Genomic DNA, 20,732 nt, shown 5'->3' with positions numbered 1-20,732 from the left:
TTTAAAATGTGGGATTATATTAAATAAAAGACAAAAAAATTTAAAAATATAGCATATCATGCTATAAACTCAATTCAATCATTAAAAATTAAAATAATTATTATATAGTACATTGTAAATTAGGTTAAATTCAAATTTTGATTTTTATGATTTTGATAAAATTAAAAATTAATCCAAATGATTTTAATATTTAAAATTTAACCTTTATAATTTGATAACTTCACTTCATATATATCCCTATAGGTTATTAAATCCTCTTAAATAGACCCGACCATAGAAACTATTTATAAAGCTTTTATCCAACCATAGATGATATTAGAAACTACAATACTAAATTTTAACTTAAATTTATCCTATAAATTATATAGTATTACAAAATGATAATTATATAATTTTTTTAAACATAAAACCAAATATTTAGTGGGTGACTACAACTAATTTGCAGTTGTTTAAATTAAAATTCAATTTTTGAATTCTGCTATCAAACACACACAAACATAAAATACAACTCTATTTTCATCCAATCCCTTTGTTTTCACATTTATGTTTTTAGATTCTCTACCAAACCGGTCCTAAACAATTTGGAGCAATCACCTTCTTGTAAAACAACTCAACTCAGATTTAAATGCCATTTAGAAAGAATAAAAGAAAGTGTAGCCAAGCAGCCGTTAACTCAACACCATTTTATGCTTTTTCATGGATTTAATTGGTGTTTGAACTTTGAAGTACAACAGGCATAGCAGCCATGACAAAACAGCATAAAACTCGTTGTGGATGATCCACCTCTTCTCCCATCGCAGCTACTGTTCAATTAAGTCACAGAACAGCAGCCATTTCTATGTTCAGGAATCGAAAAGAGCGAATACAAAATCTACTAAATATGACAAACTACTTCCACTGAAGAGTCGTATGCGACTAACTACGTAGATTATCCTGCAAAGAGGATACAGTTTTAGGAAGAACCACATAATCCTGAAGTTTATAGGATAGCACATACTTCAAGTAAAAGTACGACGGGCATGGCAGTCGTATTCGATAGTGGTTTGATTACCGTAACAAAAGATTGCCTAGAACTTGAAATCCTTCTTCTTGGACTTCCCTTCCTTCTCCTGCATCTTTCGTTTTCGTTTCTTCTCATTCTGCAAGAAAATTTTCCAAATCAAAAGAGATCACAGCAACAATTTCGAGTATGAAAAAAATTTTCTGCCCCTTCTCATTTTCCCCAAAAACAAAGAATAAAGAACTGATTGGTTAATTCATTAGATTGAGGAAAGAAAAAGAAAAAACTGAACCTCTGCAACCATATCGCTGAAGTCCTCCCTCTGACTCCGCAACTTCTCCTCTTCCCTAGCTTCCTCATACCTGTGAAAAGAGAACAAAGAGAATTAGGAGCTGGCACCTGCAGTATGACATGAATGCCAAAACTATACATCTAGGTGAAATCACGTACTTCGCAGGTAGAACGTTTTCCATAGCTTCCAATTCTTCAGGTCGTAAAGTAACATCCACTTTATCAGATTTTTGACCTCTAAGCAAATCAACCTACAAGATAAAATAGCCACAAAAAGACAGATTGACTTATTGTCGATTAATCAGTAATCACCCTTTACATATTTAACATGAAACATCAAAAGGTTCCTTACCCTTTTGGCTCCCGTCTTATCTTGAGTACCACCACTAATAACATAACTGAAGAGAAACATACACATCAAAGTGTCAAATTTAAGCACAAAAAGAAAGAAAAGTTAGATGGCTAGCATAAAAGGATAAAAGCAAATAAATTGCATACGTATGTGTTGTTCCAAGCAAAGTCCCAGGAGCAACTCTCTCTTCCTTTTCTTCAAGGACCTTCAAAAACCAAACAGATAAAAGAGTAAATTACATTTCAGTTTGAAAAAGAAAAACAGAGAGAAGGCAAGTTCTGATAAAATAACATTCACAGAATGTTTGCTTACTTGGTAAAGGGGCCTGTCCGGTTCCTTCCTCTGTTGTTTCCGAAGGTCAATAACATCGGGTGTCTCCACACCAGTAGGAGTGCTGCATGAAATGGAAATCTCAATTATTGAACAGCTTAAAGGATAATCACAGAGGTTAAATTTGGATAGGCAATAATCAATGCGGAGAATAAAATCAAACTGGGAAGCACTCAAAATTTTGGGTTTGGATATCCGAAACATCTGGGATGCAGTCATGAAGGCATGCCTTCAACACAGATGCATATAAGACGAGGCTAAATAAGCATTCCATCTACTAGTTATTTTCTTTTTTTTTTAAAGTTAGTTATTCATTTTAAACATACAGTTGGATTGGACTTGGACATGGCTGGGACAGAATATATAACAGTTTCAGGACAGTATACTGGTTTTAATTGTTTAAGTTCAGTCTATTCTAGCTAAAGTTAAGGCTTCTATTAAAAAGAAAAGAAGCCTCAAACCATGTTACCAACTCAAATTGGAATATCATCCCTTTTGGCAGGAATACCTCAGTAAATGAAATAAATCCATTCACATATATTCAAAGCATTCATATTAACCGAAGTTTCTTAATCAAACTATGTTGATATTGTGGAAATAATATATTTTGGATAAACAGCCGAGAATAAATGAAAGAAAACACAAAATAACAATAATAGAAAAGAACCCCCCAGAAAAGCCCAACAGCAACTACACTAAAAAGGGGCTCAAGTTAAACAAAATGAGACCCAAAGGATAATTACAAAAGTCTTTATAAACAGAAACCCAAGGAATAAAATGGCAATGAATTGATAGCATACCTCGATAGACTATCCACAGATTCAATGCCATCTTCCATTTCTTCTTCTTCAAGTTCCTCCTCATCTTCTTCCTCCACCTCTTCCTCTTCCTCTTCCTCCAAATCACCCCAATGCTTGGTCTTATCAACAGGTTCCTCCTAAATGAGGCATCAGACAATCAAAAAACAGACATATACAGACCTCAAGAAAGGGATGATAAGAGAATCACACTATTATCAAAAGCTTCTTCCTAAAAGAAGCTTAGTAGAAAGGAATGTCTTAAAATCTCAGTGCTGCACAAAAAGGAATTGGCATAAAAGATAATCCACGTTGATGTAGAAAAGGGAATCAGTGATGAAGTATCACAAACATAGATAGATTAAGAGCAAATATTGAATTTGGTAAATTCACATCTCCAAATTGATCTTCTCCATTAATATCTGTAATTTTACCCCTTCTCCGTAGATCTAGTTCGAGCACGTCTAATATGTTACAATTTTATTGGATGTCCTCAAAAGGACAGTTTAAGCAAGTCTTATGAGAACCTAAATGTTGGATATTTAGTTCTGCTTTTCATGTATCCATCCTCCACTAAATCAATTGAAAACCTTTTGATAGAAAATAAATAAGATACCTCATAGTTAGCTTGCTCCTGCTGCTGAACACCAAACACATCTCCATACAGTGGACGTCCATACTATCCATGAAAACAGAAAGAACAATGGTGAGATTTAGCCGATTAAACTGAAGAAAAAAATATGACAAGTCAAATACTTACTTCATCCACAGGAGGCTTGCCCCAGCCACCAGGATGGTAACCAAAGCTAGCTCCAGGTGGAATGGGAGCATTGAGTCCTGGAATCTTTAGATCTGGATAGGATGGTGGAGGACCATATCTCTATGGGGAAAAAAACACAAAGATAAGTGAAAGATCACAAATACAAACAGATTCAAGAAAACACGGTCAGAATCCAGTTTGACAATAAGTTTAGTCGTCCAACCTGCATGTTGATGAGCCATGGAGGAGGGGCGCCCTCTGGCATACCAAGCGCTTCTTTCAGTTCTTGTGACAGCATGCCTGGTTTCATCTCCCGTAACTTAACCTGTATGCCAATGAACAAACAAGTAAGGAGGCTAAATCCCCAAAGATAAATTACTCAATAGCTGTATTACAAGCAGCGACAATGTACAAATAGTTACTTCTATACCAGCTCCTTATTTATGAACTTAAAATGCACATTGGCCAAAATCATATCTTAATGCATAAAATATAACAAGATGCACTGGTTCCTAGAGACCAAAGAGCATTGTGGATAAATAATAGCAATAGCCTAATACCTCGAACTCTTTCCCTTCATAGTACAGATCTCCAAGAGTTGTCAGCTTTGGCTTCGTTTGGTACTTAAAAAAAGCATCATGAAGAACCTAATGCACAAGAGCCAATTTAATTAGTTAGAACGTTCACATTCTTGACAACAAAGACACCTAGCAGCAGACATAAAACTAGATATTAGCAGTCAAATACACATCAAATCAAAAGGTAGTAAAAACCTGATAATCAATATCCATCTTTCCCATCTTTGGCTGCATTCGTTCTCTTTGCTTTTGCTTCAATTTCTTACTATCCTCTTTTTCTATGTAGGCCTGCATAACAAATATAATAAATAATTCGAAATTTCTTTGTTTTGGATAAGAATTGGCAGTTCCAGGCATCACATTGGGCCTAGCATGTGTATTGAAATACATTTAGACTGAACATGGTTTTGCCAGCGTAATATGAACTAAACTTGTAGTAAGAAGTCACCTGTCTAATCTTCTCAATTCCTGTTGCTGCAATAAAATCTGGAAGTTGGAATGGCTGCTTCTCGATACCACGCTTCCCCTGCAAAATAAATCCAACCACTAAGTTCCAATCCAAACTAAGATATTAATTCATCAAAAGAATCATAGAATGGCAGGGTCATTATTAACGGAAAGATATAAAATTTTAAAACAGACTGATTTTCATATTGATGTAGATATATAAGGAAAAATATCATGCAACACAAATTTTCCCATAACTGCAACATAAAATTGTTCACATCCCAGCCCACACCACAAAATATGCTAAAATAGAAATAATCCATGGGTGCTCTTAGCAAACACCTACAAGTTCCGGCTCCAATAGTGTCACAGCCACACCCCTGCAAGAATCAGATATGTACATATAAGAGAAACCTTATCAACACGATCTTCCCTCACTCAACTCTCTCATTTCCTCATGTTGAACATACCCATCAATTGTGCATAGATGTATATAGATGTAAATTGAATATCAGCAGAATTACTGACCTGTAAAAATTTCCTTTTCTGACACCAATGCCTTGGCACAGGAACTGTGTTACGATAAGATTTTAGATAAACAAGTAACTTGGGATCAGCTGCAGTTGCGTCCCAGATCTGAACAGTAAATAGAATAAGCACAAAAGAATGTCAGAACCAGCAAATATGATGATTTTGTAACCGGACACTCTCTGGTGCCAGGTTTATATGATGATTTTGTAAGGTAAGAGATACGCGCAATACAGTATAAAGTGCTCCATATCTACCTCAACAACATCTGGTCTTGAACAAATCTGCTTCAACTCTGCAATCTTCATACGGCGTTGCAGCTGAAAGTTGCAAGAACCATTTACTTTCAGATCATTATGACAAGCAATAACCAATGCGGTCCTTTCTACATAAATGGTAAGATAATAGCAAGGCTCTATACCTTCTTTTTCTTGTTTGACAAACCTTTTTCCTTTTGTTGGATATCAAGTTCTTCATCATCAGAATCCGAGTCTGACTTTTTAGATGCTGCATTTTGGGCAGACTCGTCTTTGTTTTCATTCTCCTATGTAGAAATAGAAAGAAGAAATTTCATGACTGAATAAACTGAACTGATAAGCAAAATTAAACGGGTAAGTTTAAACATACCTCAGCACCAGCAACCTCACTGAAACTGAATTTCTCAAAAACTTTTCTAAATTCTTCATCCAAGTTATCATCTAGTTCGGCCTTCTCAGGTACATATTCGATTTCTACTTTCTCAACAACCTATAAATTCAAAAACAAATAAATGCATTTTGAATGCCTCATTAACATCAAGCAATTCATTTAACCAAATGGCACAAACAGCGGAAAAAGAAGAGGGAATTGACCCATGAATGTTCTTGCTGTCCAACCATCAAGATTCTAAGTTCCTTTTTTTTATTAGTAAGAAACAAATAGGTAGATTCCTCAAGAGAAGGTGAACTTACAGCATAAGGACCAGGGTAGAGATGACCCCTGCCCAAGGCTAAAGGAATATTACAAATGGAGAGTTGTTAATAATCATTAGATGGCTAAACTTACAAAACTCTAAGTCCTACTAACCTTATTAACCAAATTCCAGGCAGAAATATCAAAGAAAAATTATCAGCACCGTGTGCCTGATAACTTCAGCTAAACGGAAGGGTTAAGGATAAGAAAAGATTCTAATGAGCCATGAGCCATAACATGATCTGTATCATGACACCTCAAGATGGACTATGTACCAAGAAAGATACTGGAATTGCTAACAGATTAGTTTGTTGATGTATTATTCTCTACGGTCTTTCAATAGATAATGGAAACTTAACAATTGAACCTAGCTTTATCTGGTAGGGGTAGGGCTCAGTGCTACGTACTCACTTTTTAACTCACATAGAGCATCATCTAAATCTCAACTTAAATCCGCTTGTTATGGTAAAAAAATGATAGATGTCTTAAGTCTCTAATATAAACTCTCCTTCCCTACATGACAACCCGGAAATTCCACCTATCTAGTTCGACCTTCATTCCAAAAACCAGTATTTGCCAACAAGACCCAAACACTGAGAGAAGATAACCCTAAAACCACAAACCAACAACCATTTCCTCAACGTAAAATACGGAAAGAAAACAAACCTGCAGTGGATCATCGTTCTCCTTCGTGTCGTCGCCGGAAGCGTCACTATCTTCTCCAGCAGCAGCCTCCTTCACCTTAGAAGCCTTCTGGTTCTTCTTCTGCTTTCGTCGACGACGACGGCGTTCACTTTCTCGTGACTTCTTGGCGGCGCCAGATTTAGGGTTAGAATTAAGGTCCAAGTCGCCATTCGAAACAACTCCATTTGGCTGAGAAACCTCCGCAGTCATGCTCGGATTCAATCTTCGCTCAAATCAATCAATAAACAAACCGCGCACGCAACTGTGAGAATGGAGAGGAGAACGAAACACAACAAATCAAAATGGAAATGTACGGAAATCAGCAGATGACCAACAGGAAAGCAACCAAAACCGTGGAATAAAAGGCAGAAAAATAACAAAAACCATAGAGTAAAGAAGAATAAGAACCTGTTTCCGGCAAGGACACGGCGGTGGAGGAGAGTAGTAAGGGCAAGACGGGAAGCAGGTTTTTCGTCGGTTCTCGGGCGGGGGCAGAAAAGAGAGGCAAGGCGGAGGTGGCGGTGGAAAATCGTAGAATTATATTGGAAGAGAATCAGGCAGGTGGTGGAGGTGAAATCTCAAAAATCCACTCCGTGTGTTTGTGTGTTGCAGAGATGAATTCCAAAACAGAGAGATTGAACGGACGCCCAAATTACAGTAATAATTCAGAGAGGGTAGTGGGAGATTTTGAAATGTCTGAATTGACCCTCTTTTCAATCACATAAATGGGTTTTTCAAGGGGGAGTTTGATGTGCGATAAAAACAGAGAATTAAGTTGGTAGATTTACATTGTATGTGTTTGGTATAAAGACTCGGGTTGAGTTAGTAATTATTGTCTGTATTTAGATGCATGTGCTGGTTTTGTAAATTAAATTAATTTTATCTTTTTTGCTATTGTTGATTTTAATTTTTAACTATACATGTGTTTTTCTAAGAAAAAAAACTTCCAATTCTTTTCCATTCTCAAAACATATCAAATTCCTTACAAAGTATTTAATATACAGAATACAAAATTTTGAATTCAATTTTTTAAACAGTCAAATAGAAGTGATTATTTCATTCAAAAACCCAACTTAATCATTAATTACCATAAAAATTAAAAAGAATTGAAAGGATTAGTGTCATCAAATGAAACTATTGACATTGTTTTAGATGGAAGAGCTGACACTTAAATGTTAATTTAAAAAAAAAAAAAAACTAAAATCTTTCAATTTAAATCATAAAATCAACTATTAGATAGTCTTTTTTTTGACAAATTTCTAGAATATGGATTTACTTTTTCTAAAACCGGTGAAATGATTTTAGAAATATTGATATTTATTTTTCTACTATTATGTTACATCATTGTACAAGCTATTTTAAATTTTTAAAAAAAAAAAACAAACAAACAAACAAACTTGAGCCATAATTTTAAATTTCACTATTTCGTTAGGTTATGTAATATTTGAAAACATCAAATGATAGGTTGTTTAAAACATATCGTTGAAATTTTGTTTAGTAAAACAATAATAGGATGTCACATGTAATATGTTTTAGATCTAAGAAAAAAAATGAAATAGAAGAAGAAGAATTGGATCTAAAAGAATAACCATGGAAAGAAAATTAAAAAAAAAAAAAAAAAAGAGTGAGAGAAAGAGAGAGAAAGGAGGAATTGAGAAAGAAAAGGGAAAATAAAACTCATACGAGCCAGACAGCGAGAGAAGAGAAAATAAGAATGAAGAACCAGACAGCAAAAGAAGAGAGAAGATGAGGGAAGGGGAATAAATGTGAAGAGAGCATGAGAGAGAGAAACGACAAAGTAATTGAGGAAGTTGGGAAAGTAATGAAAACACATGGAAAAACGGGTGAGAGTGAGAGTGATAAAATGGTGGGTAATTAAACCCACCAATTTATTTTTATCAATGGTTGTCGAAGTTGGGCACACAAAGGTGGTAGGCAGAGTATGTCGTCGAAGTTGCTTGTGCGAAGGTAATCGTTGGAGTTAGGCGCTAGAGTTATCATCGAAGGTAGTTGGTGGAGCCCAGAGTTCTTCATCGAAGTTGGTCATGCAAATGTGGAAGTTAGAGTTTTTTTTTTTTACCGAGGTGGTTGTCGAAATTGGTTGTCGGAGTGTCGTTGGAGGTGGTTGTCGGAGCTTGGAGTTGGTCATCGGAGTTGGCCACCCGAAGGTGGTCATCAGAGTATGTCTTCAGAGTATAGTAGTGGTAATCGCCAACGGAGACCAATCGGTGGAACCATTCAAAACATTGAAGGGAGAGAGAATTGGGGAGAGTTGGGGTGAGTTGGTAAAATAACCAACTCAACCTCACCAACATTTAAAGTTGGTTGTCAAAAATTGAGTTGGTAAAAAATACCAACTCAACCCAACTCTCTTTGGTTGTTAAACACCCCTCAAGTGTATTTCTAGCAAGGTTGGGAGAAGCTTTTTGTACCAATTATATCCTTTCGTTGGTAACTCTTTTCAATTATACTTTCATGCCTATTTTGTCTTTGATTACAAATGTTCTATTATGTTGGCTCTGCAAAACAAAATTAATGGTAATCTAAAAAGTAGGCCTCGTTTAATTTATGTTTGTTCTTGTTTATGGAAAATGGAATGTGGGGCACACCTCCAAATCTATAATGAAAGAATGCAATCCAATAAAAGCGCGAGGATGATTAATCTGATTACATTTCAAAATTAGGTGAGATCCACTAGTTAGGTTGATACCGTCACCATTATTATTATGTTACCATTATTATTACTATTGCAAGTATAAATCTGTCACATTTACTATTACCGTTTGACTCTAAACGATAACAGTAATGGTAAATGTAATATATTATTTGTTTAACACAAATACCTCAAAACAACTAAACTTCCCTTATCAGATTACAAAAATGAGCATCTGACTCAATGATCAAATGCAACCACATAGATAATGTAAACCCCGAATCATATTTTTCCTACATAAATATGTTTAATAATGTGATTAGTATGCTTAGTGGGTTAACATGTGAGTTAATATTAAATTGTAAGGAAATGGACGAAGAATAAGGAATTGAAAAAGGGGGAAATTTAAGGGTAGAAGACATGGCTCTCGAGTGAATATGTGTTAGCCTAACAAAAAAAATTTTTTGGCTAAGTGTTACCATGGGCGTTGGCCATGTGATGGGCATCGATGGGAAGACATTGGGCATTGATCTTGTCTTTCGAGGTTAGGCAAGCCTATTTGGTGGCTAAGTGTGGTCGAGTGTTGATGCTAGAGGACGGGGATGTGCAAGCCAAGGTGGTCGCGTTGGAAGTATGAAGACACCATACGTTGATAAGGTAAGTGGCAACAAAGGCTTGTTGAGGTTAGTGAAGCTTGTGGCAAAATGTGTGTTATGCGTTAGCGAGATGGGCGATGCTAGACAAGGTGTGCTTAAGGCAATGGCATAGCTGATCAAAGACTGAGCAAGGGCATGAGTGGGCTGCCAAGGTGATGATGTTGTAGACGCCAAGTTAAGGGCATGTGATGATGAAGTAATGCGATAATCAAGCTTGCGAGGTTACGAGCTAGGAGATGAGGTGACAAGACAAGTCATAGGCGATGGTGTTGCACACCAAGGGGCCAAGGCGAAAACCTTAAGTAAGTTATTGGACAAGGCATGTGTTAGTGCATGCGATGATCATGTGTAACCTTGAGTGTGGGTGATGGCTGGGAGGTTGCTTGCCTTAGTAGTAACTATGTGATAACGCAATCTTGAGAGGTCAGGTTGAGACATGTGACAATCTAGAAGCTAGTGGTCCATGAGGTATGCGACAATACAACACCTTGTGGCTAAGGGAAGGCCAAGGGAAATAGCAAACAAACTAAGTCATGATGGATGGCGAGATATGTTAACGAGATGCGACAATGGGTGTTGGTGTACGATATTGAGGCTTTCTTGCATGGATGAATGACCAAGAGAGAGCTTGCATTGATTGCAAAGGATTTCTCAGCATGATTAGGCTTCTAAATGGGCCAGCTACCATAATCAAGTTAAGTAGTCTCAATTAGTGGATAAGGTGGCAACTTAGAAGTTAAAGGTCAGCATGCATATTTTAATATAAAAGAAGAGCTGAATTTAATAGGCTGGTTTGGGCAATCTACTCGTGCAATTGAAGTGATTCCAAAGCCATTTGAAAGCTGAGAGAGTCTAGTTGTTGAGATATGGCTGCTGGAAGAAAATCCCAAAGGGAACGAGCTGTAAATTGAAGAAACAACAAGAAGGTTGAGCTATTGAGTGACTCTAGGCCAATGTTGAAGATTTGAAGTTTCTGGCCAAACCACGAGGAATTTAAAAGCATGTTAAGACAATTTTGAACAAGTTTATAAAAGGAAATTTTCTGAGAAAAGCCCTAAAAACGAGTTATTTGAATTATAAGTTGAAACTAGAATCTTTGAACAAACAGGCAGCTTGAAGTTGGATGCGCGTGCACGAGCAATAGCAAGCATCAACGAGCTTTAGGCTGAGCGTGGGACTGTGTATGCAATTAAATATGATCTAGACACCAAGGGAAGGTGTATGCAATGTTGTACAGCTTGAAAGGCGCCTAGGTGGTGCGATTGGCACAAGTCGAGTGTGCTTGAAGGAATGATTGTTATATAGCCAAGTTATACCTAGAGGAAAATCTAAGTACTCAATGGCTAAGAGGATTGGCGTTGGAAGCTAAGACCTAAGCATTAAGAGGCAAATGAGTTTAATTATGGAAGTTAGTCTCAAAAGGGGGACCATTTCTAGTAGCTAAAGTACATTGTTGTGTCCGCATGATTGACACCAATAGGGGAAGCTTATCATCCTTGAAGGAGTTGCCCAAAAGCCATGAGGGACTAAGTTGCTTTGTAAATGTTATTTAGAAATCTATGTTTAAGTAAAAACTTATTCTCATGCTAGTTATTTTACAAGAAATTTCCTAGCTAACATGTTTACCTATGATATTCAAGCATGCTAGTTTATGAAGTTTAGAAAGCATGTTTTATAAGTTCAGTATTGATAATTAATGCATGCTAGCTCTTTAAAGAAAGTTTTACAACATGTTTTAATTAGAACTAAGAACGCATAACTATCAACGCATGCTTCAAAGTAAATGATATAGTTCAAAGTAAATGATTTAGTAAATGTGATTTATGATTATAACACAATAGGCTCAGTTATGTCTTCATGACTTAAGCACACATGATTTAGTAAATGTGATTTATGATTATAACACAATAGGCTCGATACTGAAAGACTTAAAAAAGGTATATGAGCAGTAGTACTTGAGGTATGATGGTACTTAGTTGTAACCACGTGCACGTAGGTAGTTGACGTCGAGGGATTGAGCAAAAGGGTTCTCTCTCGACTAAGCCTTAACGTTGAAGGTTTTAACAAAAGGGTTATCTCTCTCAACTAAGGATCAATTTAGCTAAGTTTTCAGACATGTTATGTTTAAGAGTTTTATGTGTACTATTGCTTGGCAAGTCTCCAATTTCAGTTTCAGCTTTCTAATTCCAGTTTTAAGCATGACAACTATATTTTATTAAGTCACTCACTGGGTTAGTAGCTCACCCCATTTTAAATGTTTCCTTTTCCCCAAGTAGCAATCAACTTCCCAGAAGATGACTCTACTATTACTCCGCCATTCAAGGACTCTAGGTACAAAGCAGTTTAGTAGTTGTCTATAAATACATACATATGATTTGAGCATACAAGAACTAGGTTAGCAAGCTGAGACCCACAAGATCTCGTATTGTGTGTATTCTGTTTGTATGTTGGCTATTTGTGAAACCCTGTTGGTATGTGACTATTAGTTATTGAATGTTTATATACATGTTTGTTATTATCAGGGTTTCTAAACAGGCTGAGCAGGTTAGTAGGTAATAAGTGTCAGCAAAAGGGTTGGTAACTGCTGTAGTCATATCTCATTTCAGGTTAAAAGGATAATCTAAGAGGGGATGTGACAAGTTGGTATCAGAACATAAGGTTTTGGGAAAAAGAGAGAGTCCATGCATTAGTTTAGGTCCCTAAAGTGAGTCCTTAACACATGTACTTATTAAATAAGTAAAGATGCCGAGAAGAATTGGCAGGCTGAGCAAGCAAACAACAGGGGAGGATCCTGAACCTACCTCTAAAGATCCTAAAGTTAGAAGGGATCCAGACTCAAGTAGGAAGAGAGGTAAAGATCCATTGATTCCAGAAACGACCTCAGAGAGTGAGTCGAGTACCCCACAGGTAGGAATAGATTCTCAGCTAGAGGATAGAGTATTTGTTAGGATCACCTAGAGGTTGGCGGCGAGTGTGGGATCGGTTTAGGTAGACTTAGAGAAGAAGTACGACATCGAAAGGCTAAAAGCCTTAGGTACAACGACATTTAATAGTTCCACAGATCCAGAAAACGTTGAGGTCTGGTTAGATCTGATCGAGAAGTGTTCTAGTGTGATGAGATGCCCAGACAACCGTAAGGTCGGGTTAACGATGTTCTTGTTACAGAAAGGAGCCAAGAAATGGTGGAAAGTAGTAAAGGCCAGGAGGAGTAGTTCAGAGGCTATGTCTTGGCCAAAGTTCAGGAAAGTTTTTTAAGATACTATCCGAGTTCTTTTAGGGAAGCTAAGAGAGACGAGCTTCTCAGGATAGTTCAGGGATCGATGACAATTGTTGAATATAAGCAGAGATTCACAAAGTTATTACAGTATGCTCTGCCGATCATAGTGGAAAAGAATAAGAGCTGCAGGAGATTTGAGAACCGTCTGAGCAAGGAAATCCGTACTCCAATCACTTCTACAGCTAATTGGGTGGACTTCACTCAGTTAGTTGAGACATCTATTAGAGTCGAGAGGAGTCTAGCCGATGTAGACCAATCTCAGAAAGGCAAGAAAGAGCAGCAGAGGATTCCAACAAAATCAAGAGGTATATTTCTGATGGACAGTCACATTAAGCAGACTAAGTATTAAAAAAAAAAAAAAAAAAAAAAAAAAACTCACATCAGTGGCACACGTTTTGTCAAAAATCTTATTATTTCCAAATTTTCCATAAATCCAAATGAATCATCAAATCTTTCTATTTTATCCAATTTCCCTATTTTTTCCCCTAAACCCTAATTGTTAACTTGGGCTTTTGACTTGGTCAAAGACTCCCTGTTTAACCTCCCTAGACCCAACTGAGCCACACACTTAACCTGGAAAGACCCACAAGCTTGAAATGAGTTTATTTCACCTTCATATAAAACCAAAGGAAGATATTACTCAAAATTTAAAAAGCGTAAATCCACTAACTTCAAAAGAAATTTCAAATTACCTCACTTGAAAATTTCAGGTTGTTATAAACTAAATCCTTTATAAGATTCCTATATAACATTTAGCATGATTTAAATAAGGTTTTAACAAATTAAATTCGGTTTTTATAAAGAAAGTTCATTAGCTAGTTAAGTACGCTAATTTATTTAGCTAACCTAAACTGCATATTAATTACCATAATTATCATTATTAATAAAATTATCACATAAATCTCATTAGTATTTCTTATGATCATATTAACCTTTAGTATATGCCTAAAAAAATACATGAAAATGATTAGCAAATTTCAATATTAATGAAAAAATTTGAAAATATAAGTAATAGTGTTTTTACCAAATTGAAATTTTATGCAAAATAAATCATAAAAATTAATTTTAATGCCTTAAACATACTTTTGACTAACTCTAAACTACTAGTCATGATTTCAAGGTTTCATAGCCAACACATTTTAATTTTGATATCAATCAAGCTCAAATTGGAAAGATTACATAAACTAATAAAACACAATTTTATACTAGTTTTAGGGACTGTTTTGAACCAATTTCCGTTCTAATTTTTAGACCAAAAATCAATATCTAAATAGCAATATAAAACACCTAGTTTCACTGGGAACAGTCCCCAAAGGAATATGAAAGCTAGAAAAATGAATCTTACCATTTGATGTGTTTTCCTCTCTACTGTAATGATGGGTGGAGGAAACCGTAAGAAACTAAGGAGCTTGAAATAATGCCTGAATACCTTAGAAAATAGATATGAACATGCTTATGGTCTAAAAAAATGAATAGAGAAGGTTTTACTACAAAAGGAGATTGAAAAGGGATTTTTCTTACTGATTTGATGCTACCGATGAACAATCTTGTGAAATTCAATAACAACACTTGGAACAACTTTGAATACACAATATTCTCTTTAAGAAGTGTGATTTACAGCACTAGGGTAGGGGTTAGAGAAGAAATTTTCAGATTTCTTTAGGCTTTCTTAAAGAATAAATGAAAGTGCACTTGGGAAACTTAATAGATGACAATGCTTTTGAAAAATGAGTAAACCTCTTTTTTTTTTTTTCCTCCTCCATGCATGCACGACCAAGAATTATTAAAATAGAGTTTTTGACTATTCAATTCACCCACCTTACTGAACCTAGGGTGGAAGTTCAAAACGTTGGGTTAATGAAATTATATGGTGGTTGAAGTTAACTTATCACTTGGGTTCTTCCTATTTCCTATGTACCCTTTTCAAATAAACACTAATTAATGAATTTAATTCTTATATTTTTAAATCTCTAATTATTTTGTCTCACTATTAAATGAGAAATTTCGGCGACTCACGAGTTGCCACATCATCAATGAAGGCCCAAGCCTATTGAAAAAATTATAAGTTGGATTGAGTCGAGTAATTAAAGTCACTCGGGCCTAACCCAATTCAAACCCATGGTGAAATTTTGGGCTAAATTAAAGATTAACCTCAAGCTCAGTATTTCAGCCCAACAACAAATGGGCCCAAGCCCAACTCTAGCCCAAACCCAATTTTGGCCCAGTAAAGTAATTAGGCTCAAGCCCATGTAAGGCCCATGAGAAATCTCTATAAATGAGGCATTATCTCTCCATTTGGGAGGGGGTGGGAAGGATTGAAGGCAAAAGCTCTCTGAAGATCTGAATCTCCGAGAATCTGAAGAACATAACTCCTCCAAAGCTTTGAAGATCATAAGTCACTAAAGCTCTAAAGATCAGAAGACATATCAAAACTCTAAAGATAAGAAGGCACTAAAGCTCTGAAGATCATAAGAGATACTAGCGCTCTGAAGATCAGAAGACATATTAAAGCTCTGAAGATTTAAGCTCCCAAAATCCAAGACTCGGGCTCTCAAGTGCTGAAGACCGAAGCTTTTCAAGCTTCGAAGACTGAAGTTCTCAAATTCTGAAGAACTGAAGATCTGAACTATTTGAAACTTTGAAGATTAGAAGATTTCAAGAAACTGGTCGTATGTTCACAACCTACAAGCTGAAGATTCAATCTCCTCAAACCCAAGGGTCAAGCCCAAACCCACCTATGAACTCTATAAATAGAAAAGCTCTCCTCATTTGGAGGAGTCAGGAATTCTACATTCCAAAGAGCCTAGAGAGAATTCCCCCAACAACCAGAGGATTCCTAAAGCTGACCTCACCTGAAAACTGAAGTCCTTCGGAGATACAAGCATTCTTCCAAGACTTCAACTCCAAGATCATCACGCACTTCGCTTCTTCAAATCAATTGTACGCATTCGACTGAAAGAGAATCAGAGGATCAAGTACTAGAGATCGAACCACATCGCATCAAATCAACATCAACATCAACACCAACTCAAGTTCAACTCTACGAAACAAGTTTTTTTGGAAGCCTCGTGTGAGCACTAATTATCCAAGAAGATCATCAAAGCCAAAGGCCGATCATCGAAAAAGATCAATAAGCCCAAAGACCGATCATCCAAGAAGATCAATAAGCTCAAAGACTGATCATCCAAGAAGATCAACAGGCCCAAATGTCAATCATCGAAGAAGTTCAACAAGCCCAGAGGCCGATCATCGAAAAAGATCAATAAGCCCAAAGGTCGATCGTCCAAGAAGATCATCAAGCCCAAAGACCGATCATCCAAGAAGATCAACAAGCCCAAAGGTTGATCATCCAAAAAGATCAATAAGCCCAAAGGCCGATCATTCAAGAAGATCAACCAGCTTAAAGACTATAGTTTATTTTGAAAGCATCAAAATATTATATATTAGAGATTGTACTCACTTTCCACAAACTTAATACAAATACAAAGTTGAAGTTCCACGAAATAAATGTCCCTTGATATCTCGTACGAACACTCACCTTCTTAATAATTGAATTAAAAACTTATAACAAAAAGTTACAAACTATAAAAATTATAAATAACTATACCATACATCCACATTCCTACCATGTTAAATAATTTTGTATTTATATTCATTCTTCCTTTTTAATATTCAAATAACTAAACAAAAATATAACTAAGTTACTAATATTTAGTGTAAATTTTAGAATTAATCTAATAATTACATGCAAACAAGTATTGAAATCAACCTTGATTAAAAAAAAAAAGTTAAAAATCAATTGAGCTTAATCACGTTCAATTGGAAGTTCACAAGGGATTCTATACTAAATTTAAATAGTACATTATACGAGTTCATATAAATTAGCAAAAGCATAACAATATTATAAAATTATGAAAATACCCTTAAAAAAATTTAAGGGGAAAAAAGGTTGGATTATGTGTTTTGCAAAGACTCAACTCTTAAAAAAATTGTAAAGAAGACATATATAGTGGGTTAAAAAGAAGCATCTTTTGAGAAGACCTAGTTAATAAGAAATGAGTCTTCCAAAAAGGCATGCAAATAAAGACACGAAAAAGAAAAGAAAAGACTCCTATTTTTGCAAATAATTTTGAAGTTCCCACAATTTTGCTAATTAAAAGAAAAGAAAAAGAAAAGAAAACTTCTCTAGTTTGGTAGTTAATCACATTGTGTAGTGTCTGTTATTTCTTCTCTAAATTTTCAAAACATGATACATCAAGGTTGGTTGGTCAAAAATTTTATTACTTATCGTATCGATCAATTGATTAGTCAATTTTCTATACAAAAAAATTAATGTCAACTGACACTTCCTAAAATCGATCGAATTAATTTTCAACCTTCATTGTTACTATCTTCAAATTCAAAAAAAAAAAAAAAAAAAAAAAAAAAAAAAAAAAGCACGACGACACTAGTGGTGATCATGATCGAATTATTGCACTCCTTATGCTTTGTTGACGTTATGTTGCCTATGAAACATTATTATTCTTTTATGTCAAGTTATAATTATTTTATGCTTGGTTGTTGGACATCAAATTGTCCATATATTTAAATTTCATATATATGTGCTTCTTACCATGAATATAGTTATATTCATAACTCCCATGGACTACACATTCATCATTTAACCTTCCTATTTACTCTCATACCTTTCTTTTTTTCTATTTATTTTGGTTATTGTAATCACTCTTTCACGGTCCTATAAATAGAGGTTGTAGAAATCATTTATACACACAGAAATAGCATATGCTCTCTACTTTCTTTTTTCTCTCTTATGCTCTCTAATTGATCTCCTTTTTTTTGTCGTTCTGGTTCTCCCATTTTATAACACTTGTAAAATTAAATTGTCCAAAAGTATACTATTGCCAATACAAAATTAAACTTAATTAGTTCATAATATTTAATATAATTGTTCTTTTATGATAATTATACATTAGTGTATATATATATATATATTTGTGTAAAACAAACCAAACAAACTTATATATAGAAATCCGATATAACCAAATATAAATGTCTAAACTCTAAAAAGTTCTTATAAATAGTGTTTATTATATACATCTTATATCCAAATAGGGATCTCAACAATTGATATCTTATGATATGGTGGAAGAAAGAAAGTTCTCGTCCCCCTCAGACAACCATTTAGGGATCTCAACAATAGTTTCTTAGTCAAGTTTAGTTCCTCACACTTTTTTTTATTAAAAAGTTATTATATTGTGTAGTATAATTTAGGACAATCCAAATTAAAAAAAAAAAAAAAGAACCAACTTATTTACAAATATTACAAAATGTTATTATCTAATCGTGATAGATGTCTATCGTAGTCTATCGTTGATAAACAGACATTTTACTATACTTAAAAATACTTCAGCATTTTTACCATTTAGAACAATTACCCTATAATTTATGTTACAAATTACAATAGTTTTCTAAAAGTTTATACTAAAATATTATTTTGAACAATAATATTACATCTAACTTACTTTTACATAATTCTTAATTTTTTAAAGACAATCATAAATAAAAGCTGAACTTTTTATTTAGAAAATTACAAAGTTTTGGTTTTTATAATTTTTGTCAAATTAACAGTGTTAAATAATAATTTAAATTCAAAGAAATGGAAAAACACAAATACGGATACAAGATACGGGCATGATACGACGATACGCCAACTATAAGACGGATATGTTGAAGATTCGTCATTATATAAATGCGTGTATATATATATATATATACATATGATAATGCTCAATTAATTTTTATAGTACTTATTTTAAGTTAGATTTAAGATATATTCAAGAAGAGAGTGAAAACTTGAAAAAAAAAAAAAAAACCCAATAATGTTGAGTGGTAATTGAGCTACTAGAGCGGATGGTAGGAAAGAAGTAGAGAATGAAGATTGAAGAATGAAGTTGAGGAGGAAAGGGAGTGAATCATGATTTAGATAACGAGAGAGAATAGAAAAATGAAGATTTAATTAGTTTTTTCTTTAACTTTTTATGTTTTTATCATTTTTAATTTATTTTATTTTGGATTGCTCGATTTAGGTGAGCTTTTATGTTTGGGAGTGATTTTAAAATAGTTAAAATCACTTTTTTCATTTTCAAAATCATCATAAAACATGTTTAATCCTTTAAAACTAATTCTAATGATATGAAAATTACATTTAAAAGTGTAAAATTGAAAACTAAATTAATTTTGAGTTATTAAAAGTGTGCTTTCGAGTGATTTTAAAAATGAAAAAAGTGATTTTGATGATTTTAAAACCACTCTGAAACACACACTTAAATAAAATAAGTTATGTGTTGGATTTTTTAAGTGGTCGAGCTTAAATTTGAAAATAAAAAAAAAAAAAAAAAAAAAAAACCAACGTATCTCCTTCACATATTTGGAAGGAAATATGCATATCTAAAAGTTTAAAATATATATATATATCTATCTATCTAGAAGCAGATATACGTATCTAAAAATTTAAAAAAAAATTAAAATACAGTAGATATCAGATTCTCTGCACAAAATTGTGCTTCGTATGAGGGAAAGAAAGAAAGTGTTCAAGTTAGAAATGAGACCCCAAGGATATATGACTAAATTTAATAATCTATTTGAGAAATGGTTAAATAAATTTTTGTTTGCAAATACAGAAATAAACATAAAATTGAAAAAAAATCAAATCACAACCAACCCAATTTAAAATTTGATTTCAACCAAAATCTATAAATAGAAAAAAAAAATAATACATTTAAATTAAAACAGTCTTAATTTAAAATCAAAACTAAATCTTCCTCCTACGAAAATAAAAACAAAAAAGTATATTTGAAAGGACTTTCAAAAATAGAAAAATAAATTATTTACACAAAATAACACAATTTTATTTTTTTTTTATATTTTTTATAGAGACTAATAAAAGTCTATCAGTTATCAATGATATAAAACTATCAATGCCTTTTTTGCTATTTTTATAAATAATTTGACATTTTCTCTATCCGTCAAATTCTCTATTTTTGAAATTCAAAACTCAAAAGTTGCAAATGGTGCTATTAATATTTCCCACGAAGAATCAATAAATCAGAGAGTACAAGCAAGAAATTCAAGATCAAATCATGCCCAAATCATAAAGATACCCGGACCTAGCAACAAATTTGAGCAAAAGAAAAGTTCCTCCACCACAATTATAATAATAATTGCAGAGCTAAGAAAAATCCAAGATTGCCATAATGTTCTATTATTACAAATTCTTATTTAGCCCAAAGTAACTATAGCGGAAAACTAAAATTGAACTAGGCCAAAGTGTAAAAAATGAACTTTCTTTTTCAAGGAAAAACCACATAACATGAAAGTCAAAAGTTAAAAGTAGAATAGAGAACCTATGCAAAGACTGATAGAGTTAAG

General features: G+C 34.1%; 1 protein-coding gene across 4 annotated transcripts; it reads right to left on the bottom strand.

Annotated features, from left to right (window-relative positions):
* Positions 1-668: 668 nt before the first annotated feature.
* LOC120080264 (proline-rich spliceosome-associated (PSP) family protein) lies at positions 669-7,441 on the bottom strand. 4 transcript variants are annotated; one of them, XM_039034881.2, is made up of 20 exons: positions 7,127-7,441; positions 6,701-6,980; positions 5,711-5,830; positions 5,505-5,627; positions 5,341-5,403; positions 5,084-5,191; positions 4,557-4,634; positions 4,304-4,396; positions 4,091-4,177; positions 3,754-3,855; positions 3,531-3,650; positions 3,387-3,449; positions 2,774-2,910; positions 1,956-2,037; positions 1,790-1,848; positions 1,644-1,689; positions 1,451-1,542; positions 1,293-1,362; positions 1,052-1,139; positions 669-933 (listed from the first exon to the last, which is right to left on the bottom strand). In XM_039034881.2, exons 2-19 carry the CDS (start codon positions 6,926-6,928, stop codon positions 1,068-1,070), a joined length of 1,743 nt encoding a protein of 580 aa, XP_038890809.1. In that variant the 5' UTR covers positions 6,929-6,980; positions 7,127-7,441; the 3' UTR covers positions 669-933; positions 1,052-1,067. The 4 variants fall into 4 exon arrangements, with proteins under 4 accessions (XP_038890809.1, XP_090170582.1, XP_038890808.1 ...); XM_090314456.1 differs by having other exon boundaries at positions 6,701-6,941; positions 7,127-7,409; XM_039034880.2 differs by having other exon boundaries at positions 837-1,139.
* Between the last annotated feature and the right edge of the window lie 13,291 nt (positions 7,442-20,732).

This window comes from Benincasa hispida, chromosome 6, assembly GCF_027475165.1.
Source record: "Benincasa hispida cultivar pf3 chromosome 6, pf3_genome.v1.1, whole genome shotgun sequence".
In the NCBI taxonomy this organism is placed as follows: domain Eukaryota; kingdom Viridiplantae; phylum Streptophyta; class Magnoliopsida; order Cucurbitales; family Cucurbitaceae; genus Benincasa; species Benincasa hispida.
The sequence above is the reverse complement of the archived record's forward strand: the minus strand, read 5'-3'. Positions and strand labels throughout refer to the sequence as shown.

Bases quoted from the DNA above. Each gene is read 5' to 3' on its own strand.
- LOC120080264 (XM_039034881.2), bottom strand. From the start codon at position 6,928: ATGACTGCGGAGGTTTCTCAGCCAAATGGAGTTGTTTCGAATGGCGAC. The intron at 3,856-4,090 runs GTATTAGGCTAT...ATTGGCATACAG, and splicing joins ATGAAGGGAAAGAGTTCGAG to GTTAAGTTACGGGAGATGAA. The intron at 2,038-2,773 runs GTATGCTATCAA...CATTTCATGCAG, and splicing joins TCTGTGGATAGTCTATCGAG to CACTCCTACTGGTGTGGAGA.